Genomic DNA, 13,003 nt, shown 5'->3' with positions numbered 1-13,003 from the left:
CCAGGGCTAAATACGCTTCCCCCCGCCCGGCGCACGGTGCTCAGACGAAGGCTCTCGTAATACCTTGGCTTAGCGGAGCTTAGCAGACTGTAACAGGCCCAAACAAGAGCCTTCCTGACCTCCTCTGGAAACGGCCCCAGCTAGCAATAAACTGGCTCCTGTGTACTTTGGGAAGGGGGGTCTCGGCAGGCTTTGACGAGGGCAGGGACGTTCAGGAGAGGCAGCTCCGAGTTGCGAAACACGGCCTGAAACACGGGAGGGTGGTGGCTAGCCCGGGCGCCCGGGGCCTCCATCAGCGCTGAGCGTCGCGTGGCTGCGCCGGGCTTCGCGCTCACAAAATCACCCCGACCGCGGAAAAGCCGGGAAGGGGGGCAGCCTGCGCCAGACGGCAAGGAGCCGGCAAGCACCCGCCCCCCGGGCCCCCCGCGTCTGCTGAGCGGCCGCGGCGTGGCACGGCACGGCACGGGCACCCGGCCCTGGGACGCGCCGCACCAGCGGAGGCGAGGGGCAAGGCGACGGGTGCGAATGCTAATGCTGGGCGCCACCAGATGCGGCACAGGGAGCTGCGACGAGGAGCGTACGAATGCCGCCTGATAAGGCAGACCTCGCGCGAGGTCTCCCGCGAGCACGGGCACGGGCCGAGGCAGCGCCAGCCCTGCCCGCGCGCAGGCGGCTCTGGGCACGGGGCCGGGCACGGAGGAGCTCCGTCCGTGCCCAGCCTGCCGGGGCCGGGCACCTCGGGTGAAGATGCTCGGGTCCGCGCAGCTCCGCGAGGGACCACCTCACACGCGCTCGCTGGGGCATGGAGACGCGGCTGGGGCTGGGGGCTGCTCCGCAGCCCGCTGCGGCAGGTGTGTTTAATCTTACCGAAGCGGAGCAAGGCGAGAGGCCAGGCAAGCTTCAAAGAGCGAGCGCGGCAGCCCTTTGAGTTCCAGCCTCCCTCCCCAACGCGGGAGCAATGGCCTTCGCGGGACGCTTCCCGGCCCTCGCTGCGAAGCTGGCTGAGCAAACACAATGCAGCGCAGCCTGCCCAGGAGCTGGGGGCACTTCCAGCCGCTTAAGATAAACTTCATTATGTTCCTGAAAATAGAGGCAAGAATGTATGGCTGGTGCCACGCTCAGGTGGTGGCTGGGTCCAATGCCAGCAGAGCTCGTCTGTCTCGCCAGGTGCACGCTAACCTGCTGCTATGAAAGAGCCAGGTCAAGGCGATAGCGGGTCCTGCTGGTGACCATCCACGTGTTCAGTCAGCATGGGGAGACACGACATAGGCACCAAGCTCTGGTGGTGGTTCAGTACTTGTGCTTGTCTGTGTTGAGTGGGTCCTCCACCTCATCCTTCTGGATACACATTGCCAGCAAGCTCTCCCCATCTCCATGCTCACCTTCTTCAGGTACTTCCAGACCACCATCCTGCCCTGCTGTCACTGGCTAGCAGGCTGCTCATGAACGCATCTGCAGGCTGGCACATACATACCCAGTAGCATTTTACTACTTGCTCATGTTCACACTCTGCTCTCCTCTGCCTGTTGCCACTTCCATTCACTTGCTCTTGTTCATTTGTCCCTCTCTAGCAGTGAGATGCCCTGCAAGCCCAGCTCCTCACCCTGGAGAGGCATGACCAGCTAAGCTGGTGCACAGCCTAGCAGTTCCAGCTCAGCTCAGAAACCTCTGGGGAGAGACAAGCCTGCACCGAGAGCAAAAATCACATGCGGGAGAAGGTGGGTCAGGAGCCTGCAGGCTGGTGACATCTGCAAGAGCAGGTCTGGGTGCTGATGGCGCTCCTGAGCCCTGGAAATGTGGTTAGTGGTGCTCTCCCCTACCTAGGCATGGCCACCTCAAACCCCATAGGGTGAAGGTGACTCCCAGAGCAATTCCCTGGACAGGGTTGCTCTGGTGCTCCTGAATGGCAGGAGACAGTGCCCAGCTAGCAGGTCCCACACTTCCTGCAGGCCTGTCTTCAGGAGCGCTGCTGGCCAAGGATACTTGGAGCCCAGGATCATAGACAGAGCCACAAGCATAGGGCTGCTGAGCTTCCCAGGCCCTCTGGGGGCTGCCAGGACATGAAGCTCCCCATGACCTCTGCCTGGTGCTTGCCCTTACTCGCAGCTGAGCACAGCAGGGAAGCCAGCAAGCGCCAGTGCTGTCTGCAAGCACAAACAGCTGCTTGGACCCTACTCAAAAACACCAGCCTAGGCTGTTCAGCTGCCAATCCCTCTATTTCAGAGTGCAATAAAAGCTAAAGGCTAGCTAAAAGAAAGTTGTCCTATGGGAAGGGAAGTGTGGAGCTCTGCTCTGTAGGATGAGCCAGTGCTGGCCCCAGGGCAAGGAGCAAGGCTTGGCTGCAGACAGAAGGGAATAGTCTATACCAGGAGCCTGCTAGCTCCTCACCATGAGACCCTTCTGTAACTGCCACCACCAGGGCCCTCCCAGTGCCTGCAGAGATGCAGTGCAAGAGACAAGGTCTCCAACAGACCTGTCCAGGTGCCATACACAGGACCAGCATGATTGGGAATGCAGCCTTGTGGGAAGGTTTGTCCTGGTGCAACACCATCCCAAAGCTCCCTGTCCCCTTCCCAGCTCATCTCCTCCCCCAGCAGCCACAAGGATGCACTCGTAGGTCCTTCTCCTCATTGCGATGCATGTGTGGGCATGTGCCAGCTAATGAGGGGCCAGACCCCATGCCTGAGCTATGTCTTTGCAGCTGCAAAAGCACCTGGGGCCAAGCACTGCAGTGGTGCCCATGAGCACAGTCCCATCAGTTGTGGCAAAGCCACCCTAGTTTGCACCAATAAGAAACCTAGCCCACTGGATTCTTGTCTTTGGAAGCAGAGCCCTGAAGAACGTGCAGGTCTTTAGTGTGTAGCAGGGATGGATACCATACCAGGCACTCCAACTCACACCGGCCGCTCAGCTATTGCTCTTCATTTACATGCTGTAACTAAACCTCTGCATGGAATGGGCCATGTGCTCTCTTCCTGCCCATAAACTGGATTAATTTCACTACCAGGGACAAATATAGGTTATCCTCCAGGGTCTGAAGATGAACATGTTGCTGGCGGAGGCAGGGATATGGCTAAACTTGATGCCAGAGCTGCAAACGTGCACCCCATATGTGCAGCACCTGGCAGGATCAGAATGCTTTGGTCCTACCTTGTTAGCTGTCAGCCTTAGTAAGGATGTTGCTGGAATCAGGCCCAAACTGCCTCCCCTGTTTGGCAAACGCACTCTGCACGACAAGACTGCCAAAAGAGACGTGCATTTTATGTGCGCCTGGGATGCAGCAGGGCTGCTGGAGTGAGCACCAGGCAAGAGTCACAGCTGTAAGATTCAGCGTATGTCTCCACATCCTGCTCCCTCTCTTGGTACAAACACCGTCCAGATTTCCAACGTCACAGAGAGACATCAGCCAGATTGCTCTACGTTTTCAAGAACTCATAATGTTTTCCAGAGAACAGGACTACAGCCCATCTTTTGTAGCAGTGAAAGGTGTTACAGTTCAGGAGAGATCGTGGACAGCCTCAGCTCGCTGCAACACAGAACACAAAAAAGCCAAGAAAGCACAGGGCATCCTCGGAAGCGCAATTGAGAGCAAGGCGTGGGGCACCCTGGTACGCCCCCAGGCAGAGCATTGTCTGCTGCTCTGGTGCCCATGTCAAGTTGACACAACCGAGAGACCGCTCAGCCCTTGCCTGCCTCCAGCAGCCCTGTCTGGTGCTCTTGGTTAGCAGTAGGTCCCAGCTATGCCCACCGTAGTCTGGCCGTGCCAGGCAGAGAAGGGTGAAGGGCCAGCGGCTGGGAGTTTTGGACATAGTCCTGGCTGATCTAGCCCTGCACCCCTGGTTTTGGGAGGCCTTCGTTTCTGGAGACAGAGTGTGGCCCTGAAAGCCAGCTCAGCTCTGTGCTCCTGCATGCAGCACTATCCGGACAAGAGACATCATGTTTATTCTGGTTTTAGCCCTGATTTCTCTTCACGCTTAGCTTTTTTGGCAAAGCATCCTGCAGGCCAGCCTGTAACAGGAGCATGCAGGCAAGTTAGGCAGACACACAGGGGAGGCCTCCAGCATGGGGTCTGCAAACGCTAGAACGCATTTGGGCAGAGCACGGTCTCTGCAACTCATCTCTACTCTGGCACAGCTCCCGGCATCCCATTCTGGGAGCCTTCCTCCTCCTCCTCCTCCTCCTCCTCTTGGCGCTGTCACAGCTGCCCAGGCAGCCGCGTCTCGCAGGGAGGCACGGCCGGCAGCGCTCCTGGGCCAGCACAGCTGCTGCGGTGCAGGGAGAGCTGACGCCCCGGGGACAGCACGAGTCCCAGCTCGGGGGCACAGACCCGGCAGAGGCCCTGGTCCAGGGGCTATTTTAGGGCTGGCTTTCAGCAAGATGATAGACAGCAACAGGCTGAATTGGAGACGAGCTGCCTTTCCTTGGGACGGGGTGGCAGGAGGATGCAGAGACGCGTGTTTGCCTTGCTATGGGGGGCCAGGGTAGAACAGAGCTGCTGGATGTTTTGGGGTGCTGGCTGGGAGCCGGGTGGCTCCAGGCTGCGGTGGCCCCAGCTCAGAGACATGGCACATCCCAGCCCCAAAGCATGGTCAGGGGTCTCAGGGACCCCTCTGGGTCACGCAGCCCATGCTGCTGTGCTGGTGCGAGTGCGGCCCAAGGAGGGCAGGCCCATCACAGGAGGACTGCTTTTAATCAAGCGAGACACTGCCTTCTTACAGCTGAAATGATGGGGAGTTTGGGTGAGGAGCGCTCTCCTCTGCAGTCAAGCTCCGGGTGCTTTCTTGCCACGCGGCAGCAATTGATGGGACGGGACCGGGGAGCAGCTCAGTGGCTGCTGGCGGCTGTTTGCTCAGGCATTAGTGCACCCTCGATGTCAGGCTGCTCCGGCCTGGGAAGGAAAATCAGGAGGGAGAGCCTGCTGGTGCTCCCGAGGTCGAGCAGTGGCTCACTGCACTCTGCTCTTGCTCAGCCCTTGCGAAGCCAAAAAGCAAAGCAGGGGTGAGGCCAATCACCAATGAACCGGGTTCAGACAGCCCAAGAGCCCCTGGGAATCGAGGAGTCCCCAATCCCCCAATTAAGCAGGGGGTCTGGCCTGGCTCTGCCTCCCAGACGTGGCCGGTGTCGCCCTGGGTGTGCCGGGCCTGCGAGAGGGGATGGGAGGAAGGCGCTGGCTGTGCCGTGCCACCAGTGTTTGCTCTCTTCTGGCCCTAGGGTGCAGCCCAGGGCTCTTATCTCACCAGGTAGATAAGAGTTAATGTCCCTGCAGTTGTGCTGAGCTGGCTCTACTGGCAATAAACCCAGGCTGGAAACAGCTTCCTAATCATTAAAGATTACAGATAGTCCCACCTCCATGTCTGTCCTTCAGGAACAGTACTCTGCCCTGAGTTGCCACCTCCTCCAGCCCTGGCTTTCTCCAAACCCTTAGAAACAGCCTGCAGATGAGTGCTGGGGCACAGACCCCCAAATGGTCCCATAGAGACTGCCAGCACCCTGGAGAATGCTATGGGAAGGGGCAGCTCCCCCAAAGTCACCTGCCTGAGTATCTCCTGGAAGAGTGGGATTGGGTCCTAAGTTCAGAAGGTGCTACAGGATCCCTGAGTCTTCATGCAAGTGCTCTGCCCCACCACCCTCCCTGCTGCAGGCTGGAGTCCCTAGGACAAGGCTCTGGGGGGCTTCATCCAGGGCTTTTACAGAGCCACTGTCCCAGAAGAGTGACCTTCCTGCAGGGACAGACTGGCTATCCAGCACAGGCTCATCTGGCCCAAAAGCAGCAATTCCCTGGCCCCTATCAGTGATTCCCAGTCTGCTGGGCTCCTTACTGCAGTGCAGTAGATGGCCACGCTCTACCCTAGCCAAACAGCCCCCTGCAACGGTCAGCCCTATCAGAGCTCCTTGAGTTGGGGGGCTGCCCACCCCAAGTCTCTCCTGGGCAGCATTTCAAGGCAGGGACAGCAGCTGAGGCCATGGTGGGAAGGAACAGATTCTTGCAGAAAACCCAAGGGCCTATAGGTGCCCCACAACCAAGCCAAAGAAGTGTAAAGGTGAGAGCCTGGGGACGGGGGAGAGATCCCTCTCCTTACCATTGCCAGTGAGCCCTGGCACCCACCACAGACAGCTGCTCACTCTTGTGCTTCTTCCTCACTGAGGCAGTAGCAGGAGGAGAGAGGATTCCCCACATCTGCATGTTGCATGCCTGAGAACTCCTTCGTTGGCAGTCCTCGGATGGCAGGGGACGGTGAGCACCCAGCAGGACCTGAGACCAGTCTCCATCCAACCAACAAAGTACTCTGAGGCAGAGAGAAAGCAGGGAGGACCCCTTCCTACAGCAAGGATGATCGTGTGCTGAAAGCGAGCAGCAACGAGTCAACAGCGTTGCTACACCTTAGCCCGCGAGATGGTTTGTCCAAGTGTTTCCTTGTGTCTGCAGCTACTCCTGCGTGCTCCCTCTTTCCATCCATCCATCCATCCCCATCTACTCATGACCCTGGATTGTTTGCTCGCTCTCTCCATGCCATGCAGCATCTGCACCAGCCTCCCACCCTGCCAGCATGCTGGACTCGCACGACTGGGCCTGCTGCCGCTGCTGTGCTCCAGCGCAGAGCCACGCTGTGGCCGTGCCACCCGCTGTCCTCGCAGCACTGCTGGGCTGCGGTGCGGGACGTCACTCCCCAGAGAGCGGGGGAACTGCTCCTCCAGCGAACGCGCCGGGGAAGGGGAGAGGCGCCCAGCGCTCCCCAGCTGCGTGGCTTCCCGGTGCACTTTGACTCAGCTGGGAACGCCGTCCCAAACACCAGCTGATGGCATGGCCGGCCACAAATGTTTAATGAAATGGAGCAGAGTCATTTGTCTGGGCTGACCCCATCAGGAAGTCTGCGCTCCGCAAAACAAACCAGGCTTTTGTTTGACTTGTTTTAAGTAAAACACATGTCACCCCTGTAAATCACAGGTCCCCTTCCCCACCCTGCCCCGGGGGCAGGGGCAGGGCAGAGGACGGCGCTGCCCTTGGGGTGCCGGAGCATGCCGGAGGAGCCGGCTCCCGGGTCACCGCGGGGTCTCGGAGGAGCTGGCCCCCACGGGGCCGCGCGCCCGGCCACGGAGCCCCGTGGCGAGGCCCAGCCCGCCGTGGCGAGGCCCAGCCCGCCGTGGCGAGGCCCAGCCCGCCGTGGCGAGGCCCAGCCCGCCGTGGCGAGGCCCAGCCCGCCGTGGCGAGGCCCAGCCCGCCGTGGCGAGGCCCAGCCCGCCGTGGCGAGGCCCAGCCCGCCGTGGCGAGGCCCAGCCCGCCGTGGCGAGGCCCCGGGGAGCCTCTCGGCAGCAGGAGCCGCGCAGCCCCGGGCTGACGGCTGCCCCTCGCACCACGCTCCCGCCGCCGAGCCCAGCTGCCAGCCGGCTTTTATACCAGCCCGGCGCTCCCATGGGATTTAAAGCCTGGATCCCAGCCCGAGGCGGCCGGGCCAGCGTCGGCCGTCCCCTGGCACGGCCGGCGGGGAGAGGGGAGGGCGAGGGCTCGGGGCAGGCAGCCCGGGGCAGGGAGCAGCCGCGCCGGGCGCCCCGGGGCCGCGCGAGCGTGCGGCCGGCGGCAAGCCGGCCCTCAAGCGCCGCCGGCCGCCTGTCAGCGGGGGCGGGAGAGGATTCGTGTGTCGGAGGCGCGGGCCCGGCCGCGCTCCCCGCGCCGCCTGGCAGCCTGCCACCGCGCGAGGGGTTCGCCCCTTTCTCACGACCTCTCAGGTTCCTGAGCTCATCTGGGAGCTATTCATTTCCTGCCAGAAAACAGCCCTGCCTGCTAAAAAAACCACCTTGGCCGCAGAGCAGCCCAGGGCTTGGTACGAGAGCTCGCTCGGCTTAAATCATAAAGCTCTGGCTGTCTGACGGGAATCAAAGGCAGCACAGAGGCGGGGGGAGCGCCGGGGCCCGTGCCATATGGTAGCACTTAAGAGCCAAGGAGGAAGCAAGGAGGGGTTCGCGCCGCTCGCAAGAAGTGTGGGAAAAGTTAATTGACTTTAATGACAGGTTTCCCGGGATGGCGGCTGCGTCCGATAGAACTGAGCTGCTGAGATGCGACTGACAAAGAGGGGAAATAAATCTTGCGGCAGGTCACGGATCAGCACGCTCCAAGGTGCACTACGCAGCGTTGGGAGACGCTACGCTCCCCCGCATCGCGGGGGTGGGCGAAGGGCGATGGGGTGGGCCGTTCCCTGCAGACCCAGACACTTTGCGGGCTGGCACACAGGTGCGCTGCACGGCTTCAGTGCACGGCTTTGCAAGGGCGCGCTTTGGTGAGGCACGGGAGGATGCAGCACCTCTGCCTCTCTCTGAGCCGTTCACCCTGGCTCAGCACTTCTCACGTATCCCAGACAGAGCTGGCACAGTATCTGGGCTGCAAATGCACATACCAGATTTCAACAAACTGCTTAGGAGCCTAAGCGTGCTCCAGCCCCTCCTGGAGCCATTCTTTGCAGATGTGCACACAGGGGCATCCCTGCACCGCCATAGGGGCTGCCCCGCTCTCCAGGGCAGCTGTGCACAGCACCCTCATGGTCCTGGGTACAACCAGGGAGCCCAGCCTGTTTCCCAACTTGTTCTGCACTCACCCATGGGCACACAGCTCCACGTGGGGTCATGTCACCAGGAAGGGAAGGCCAAGGTCTGGTCACTGCATGAATCTGGCCAGCTGTGTGCAGGATGGCTTTATTCGGTGGGTTCTTCACTTGGTGTTTCTTGGCTGCTCCACTGGCATTTACAGACAAGGCTTTTGCTAGGAGGATTCCAGCACTTCCTCCCTCCCTGAATCCAACTGTCAGGTACAGCATTCACCTCCCACCTCCTCTCTCACCCACTGCCCATGAGGGTCTGTGGCTGCTCCAGAGACCTCAGTGAAAGAAATCCTGTTTTACCAAAGAAGCTACAGTCCAGCAGCTTAGCTCCAACCCCATCCCCTCCCAGGTACCTGGTGCCTGCATCAATCCTTTCCTGTCAGTCACAGTCTCATCCCATGGCATCAGTTTGATTGAGTCTAAAGGCACTTGCTGTACCTGAAGGGCAACTCCTGTATGTTATGGTCTGCAGACCCACAGTCTACATTCATCATCCAAATTCAGCCACAGTGTATGTGAACTGCCATCAAGAGCAGAGCTTTTCCCAGGAGCCATGGTATGCTCAGATCTCTCAAACTCAATGAGTTGTTCTACAATGACATGCTGCAAGATAGAATAAACCCAGAAAGCTTTGGAGAAACTTGTCCAAGCATGGCATATCTGCTTTACACTAGTCTACTTAAACTTCATTAGCAAATAGGCTCATCTTATCTTTCACTCTTGGATCTGTGTATGTTCCCTATTAGCCTATCAGAAAAAATTTTTTTTTTAATACACTTTCCAAACCAACTGGTTCAACAAGAGGATCCTAGTAAATCGGAACAGTCTCAGTTCTTATAGCTGATATGTGACTGGGTTTGCATCAGTTCCAGGCAAGCTGTCAAGAGGCAGAAGCTAATATGATGCGATTCTCAGGAAGGTCTTGTGAACTTTTCTCTAAAAATAAGGTGGGCTCAGTCCTGCCCTCATTACTTCCGGCATAACGCAGCACAGAAAGGTGATGCTACAGCTGGCAGAAGGGAACACAGACTTAGCCCGTACACCTACACATCTGTCTCAAGACAACAAGTCTAATATTCCCAAGCCTGGCACACAAAGCCTAGTGCTAGATGCCACCATAGGGTGGCAGAACAAACAGGCCAGCAAAGGCATTAAGAGGCCAAAGAAGGGAGAGCTGCATCACCAGGACTACAGCAGCCCCATGCCTAAGAAGCGCTCAGGAGACTGTCTTCCTTTGCAGGGAACAAACACCGCCTGCACATTTGTTAGGAAGCCCTGTAGAACTGGATCCCTGGATACATCCCACTCTCCTCCCTCCCCCAAAAAGCCACCCCAAGAAGCATTTTCTAAACAGGAGGCTGGTGTATATAGACAGAGAGAAGGCAGAAAGTTGGGGAGTGATCAAATCCCAGTAGGTTTGATCTGTCTGGTCACACACTTTCCACAGCTTTCAATTCCCCAACACCTGGATACACTCAAGCACCTGGCTGATCCAGACAAAATCCAATAAGCTTTTGTGGTGGGATTTGGAAGGAGCTCCCAATGGATTCCAGTGCAGTTTAAAGCTGTCCACTTTGAATTAGGACTTGTTAAGGAAGGTGATATGAGCTGAAACTCGAGCATACCACTTGCCTCTATCTAGTACTAGCATCTTGCTTGGAAATGGGGCATGACCAAGTCAAAGGGGTCAGTTGCTGCTTGCAGTTATAAAGGGAGATAGTCCACACAGCCCCATGTTACTCCCCCAGACATGTTTTCCATATTAAAGCAGAGGAAATGCCCAACTTTATCAAAAACACATGCAGAGCATTAATCATCAAGCACAGCTTGATTTGTGTTCTGGGCTGAGACTGCCTCTGTGCTTTTAAGTCCAGGTGGAAGTGGTACCCAGCAGTGCGCAAGTGCTTGCTGCAGCCTGTCAGCCAGGAGACAGAAGCACTCCTGTCAGGTTTGTCCTGCAGAGAGCCAGGATTTCTGTAACTCAAGAAGCCAGCAGGCACTTTTCTGTAAATCAACTGAAGTCATTCGCAATTTACACCATGGCCTGGAAATGGGCTCCTCTCCCATTCCCGGGCAAGAGACTCACAGGCAGTTTAAACTTTGAGCTAGGACATTAGGCTTCATGCTGAATCCATTCCACTTTACCTGGGCTACTCCGGTCAGCCTGAGGAGGGCGAGCCCAGGGAGCCAGGAACAAAGCAGAGATGCCTCCCTCAGCGCATTCACAAGCTCTGCAAACATAAGCTCCTTTTAACAATTCTGATCACTTTAACTGCTCTCAGGGAAGCAGCAACTACATCTCCAAAGGGCAGGGAGAGGAGCCAGTCAATTGCACATGAGAAAATAGTGAGAAGAGAGAGGGTCTGAACAGCAGCTCCAGTCTGGAGAGCAAAACAAGGCAGCCCTAGAGTAGCAGAGGCAAAACAGCACAGTCCACAGCTGTCCGGGTACAAGCCAGGAGGAGCTGGGCTCCCTCCTTCACACACATGCCAGCACTCCAACTTATCTCCAAAGACCTTCCAAAATGGAAGGGATGCTTTTATTTTAAGAGCATTCAAAAAAAAACCAACTTTGATCTTTGGTGTCACATAAGGAAGAAGAGGAAAGGGAAGAAAAAGATCTCGTGTAAAACACGAAACGCTGTCAAGGGAGCGCTATGGTACAAAGGCACAATCCAATATGAACATATAACCTATGTACAGCCGTGCCAGCAGCACGGGGTGCAGTGCTCAGTTCAGTCCGGTGCCCGCCACCCTCACCACGGTCTCCAGACCGAGTCGGCTGTGCCAGGTGGCGGGCCAGGCGGCGAGGCGGCCGTGGCAGCTGTCGGCGGGCCACCGTACAGGGGCAGCACAGCACCACCAGGCCCAAAGGCGGTGCTCGGGATGAGGAAGGCAAACTGCCCATCGGAGGCCGGCAGCAGCTGGAAGCCACCATACACCTTAGCTGCGTCTGCGCCCGGCTTGCAGGGCATGCCCGGGAGCGGCCCCCCGCCACCGCCCGGCGGCACCAGCGGTGGCCCAAAGGCTGCGGTCGGCGGCAGCGGTGGAGGCGGTGGGGGCGCAGGGTAGTTCATGGCATTGATCTGGGTCATGCAGCTGGCCAAGTGGCCCAGGAGCCGAGTGCGCACCTCCGTGTTGACACCCTCGCAGGTGGAGAGGAACCGCGTCACCTCGTTCATGCACTCGCTGAAGCCGGCCCGGTACTTGCCCAGCACCGTGGGGTCTGTGCTCAGCGCAGCTGCGGGGCGAGAGAGGTGCACAGCCGTCAGGGCAGCAGGCTCCGCAGGGGCAGGGTTGTGCAGCCCGCCGGCGTTGCACGCTGCGGCCGCTCCGGGCTGGGAATCCGGGCGGGGAGCAGGGCCCCTCCGGCGCTCCCAGGTGCCGAGGATCCAGATGGAAACGGCAGCCCTCCGCCGCAGGGTCCCGCTTCCCCCAGCGCCAGGGATCCAGGCGAGGGGCACTGCTGCCCGGCACCCCCCGCGCGCCCCGGTGCCGCTACGGCGGGCACTCACCCGTCATCTGCGCCCGCTGGAGGCTCCGCAGGTGCTTCACGGTCATCTCCAGGATGTCGGCCTTCTCCAGCTTGGAGTGCCGCGAGCTCTGCGGGCACAGCGCGGGCTCACACCGGCGCGGCGGCCCCGGGCCGGGCCCGGCCCGGCCCGCCCGCCGCCCCGCGCCCCCACCGCCCCGCCGCTTACATCCTTCTTCAGCGCGTCCAGGATGAGCGTCTTGAGCTGCCCCAGGCTCTCGTTGATGCGCGCCCGCCGCCGCTTCTCCATGATGGGCTTGGACGACTGCAAGAGAGGCGGCGCGGCGGTGAGCGCCCCGCGGCCCCGCGCCCGCGGCGCCGCCGCCCGGGCCCCGCTTACCTTCCGCTGCTCCGCCGCCGTCTTGGGCTTGTCGGGCGTCGCGTTGACGCTGGCGGGGGTGGCGGCCACCGGCGAGGCGCTGCTCTTCTCCATCAGGTCGGCCGGCATCTTGCGGCCCCGCCGGCAGCGCCCGCCGCCCCCGCCGCCCCGGAAGAAGCGCAGCAGCAGCGCCGGCGGCGGCAGCGGCGCGGGGGGGCGGGCGGCGGCGGCGCGGCCCCCGCGGGCGGCGGCGGCGCGGGGCGGCGCGGCGGGCGCGGGCTCCAGGCCGGCGGCGGGCGGGCGGGCGCGCGGCGGGCGGCGGCGGGTGCCGCGCGCCGCTGGCCGCCCCTACTTATAGCGCGCGCCGCACGCGCGCGGCTCGTGTGAAACGTCCCCCGCCGCCGTTCCCACACTCGCGCCCAGCCAATGGGCGCCGCCCGCACGCGGCCCCGCTCGTGGACGGCGCCCGCCCATTGGCTGGCCGCCGCGCGGCGGCCGCCGGCCAATGGCGCGGGGCGGTGGCGGGCGGCCAGCCGCCGCCATTAACCCCTTCGCCGCCGCC

At 60.3% G+C, this 13,003-nt stretch overlaps 1 protein-coding gene across 2 annotated transcripts; it reads right to left on the bottom strand.

The window, feature by feature from the left end:
- Window positions 1-11,093: 11,093 nt before the first annotated feature.
- HES1 (hes family bHLH transcription factor 1) lies at window positions 11,094-12,641 on the bottom strand. Of its 2 annotated transcripts, XM_062582621.1 has the most exons (4): window positions 12,463-12,641; window positions 12,292-12,387; window positions 12,106-12,193; window positions 11,094-11,831 (listed from the first exon to the last, which is right to left on the bottom strand). In XM_062582621.1, the coding sequence occupies exons 1-4, from the start codon at window positions 12,568-12,570 to the stop codon at window positions 11,347-11,349; spliced, it is 777 nt and encodes a 258-aa protein (XP_062438605.1). In that variant the 5' UTR covers window positions 12,571-12,641; the 3' UTR covers window positions 11,094-11,346. The 2 variants fall into 2 exon arrangements, with proteins under 2 accessions (XP_062438605.1, XP_062438604.1); XM_062582620.1 differs by having other exon boundaries at window positions 12,292-12,641.
- Between the last annotated feature and the right edge of the window lie 362 nt (window positions 12,642-13,003).

This window comes from Rhea pennata, chromosome 9, assembly GCF_028389875.1.
Source record: "Rhea pennata isolate bPtePen1 chromosome 9, bPtePen1.pri, whole genome shotgun sequence".
Taxonomy (NCBI): Eukaryota; Metazoa; Chordata; class Aves; order Rheiformes; family Rheidae; genus Rhea; species Rhea pennata.
Note: the sequence above shows the minus strand (reverse complement) of the source record. Positions and strands in the feature narration are given on the sequence as shown.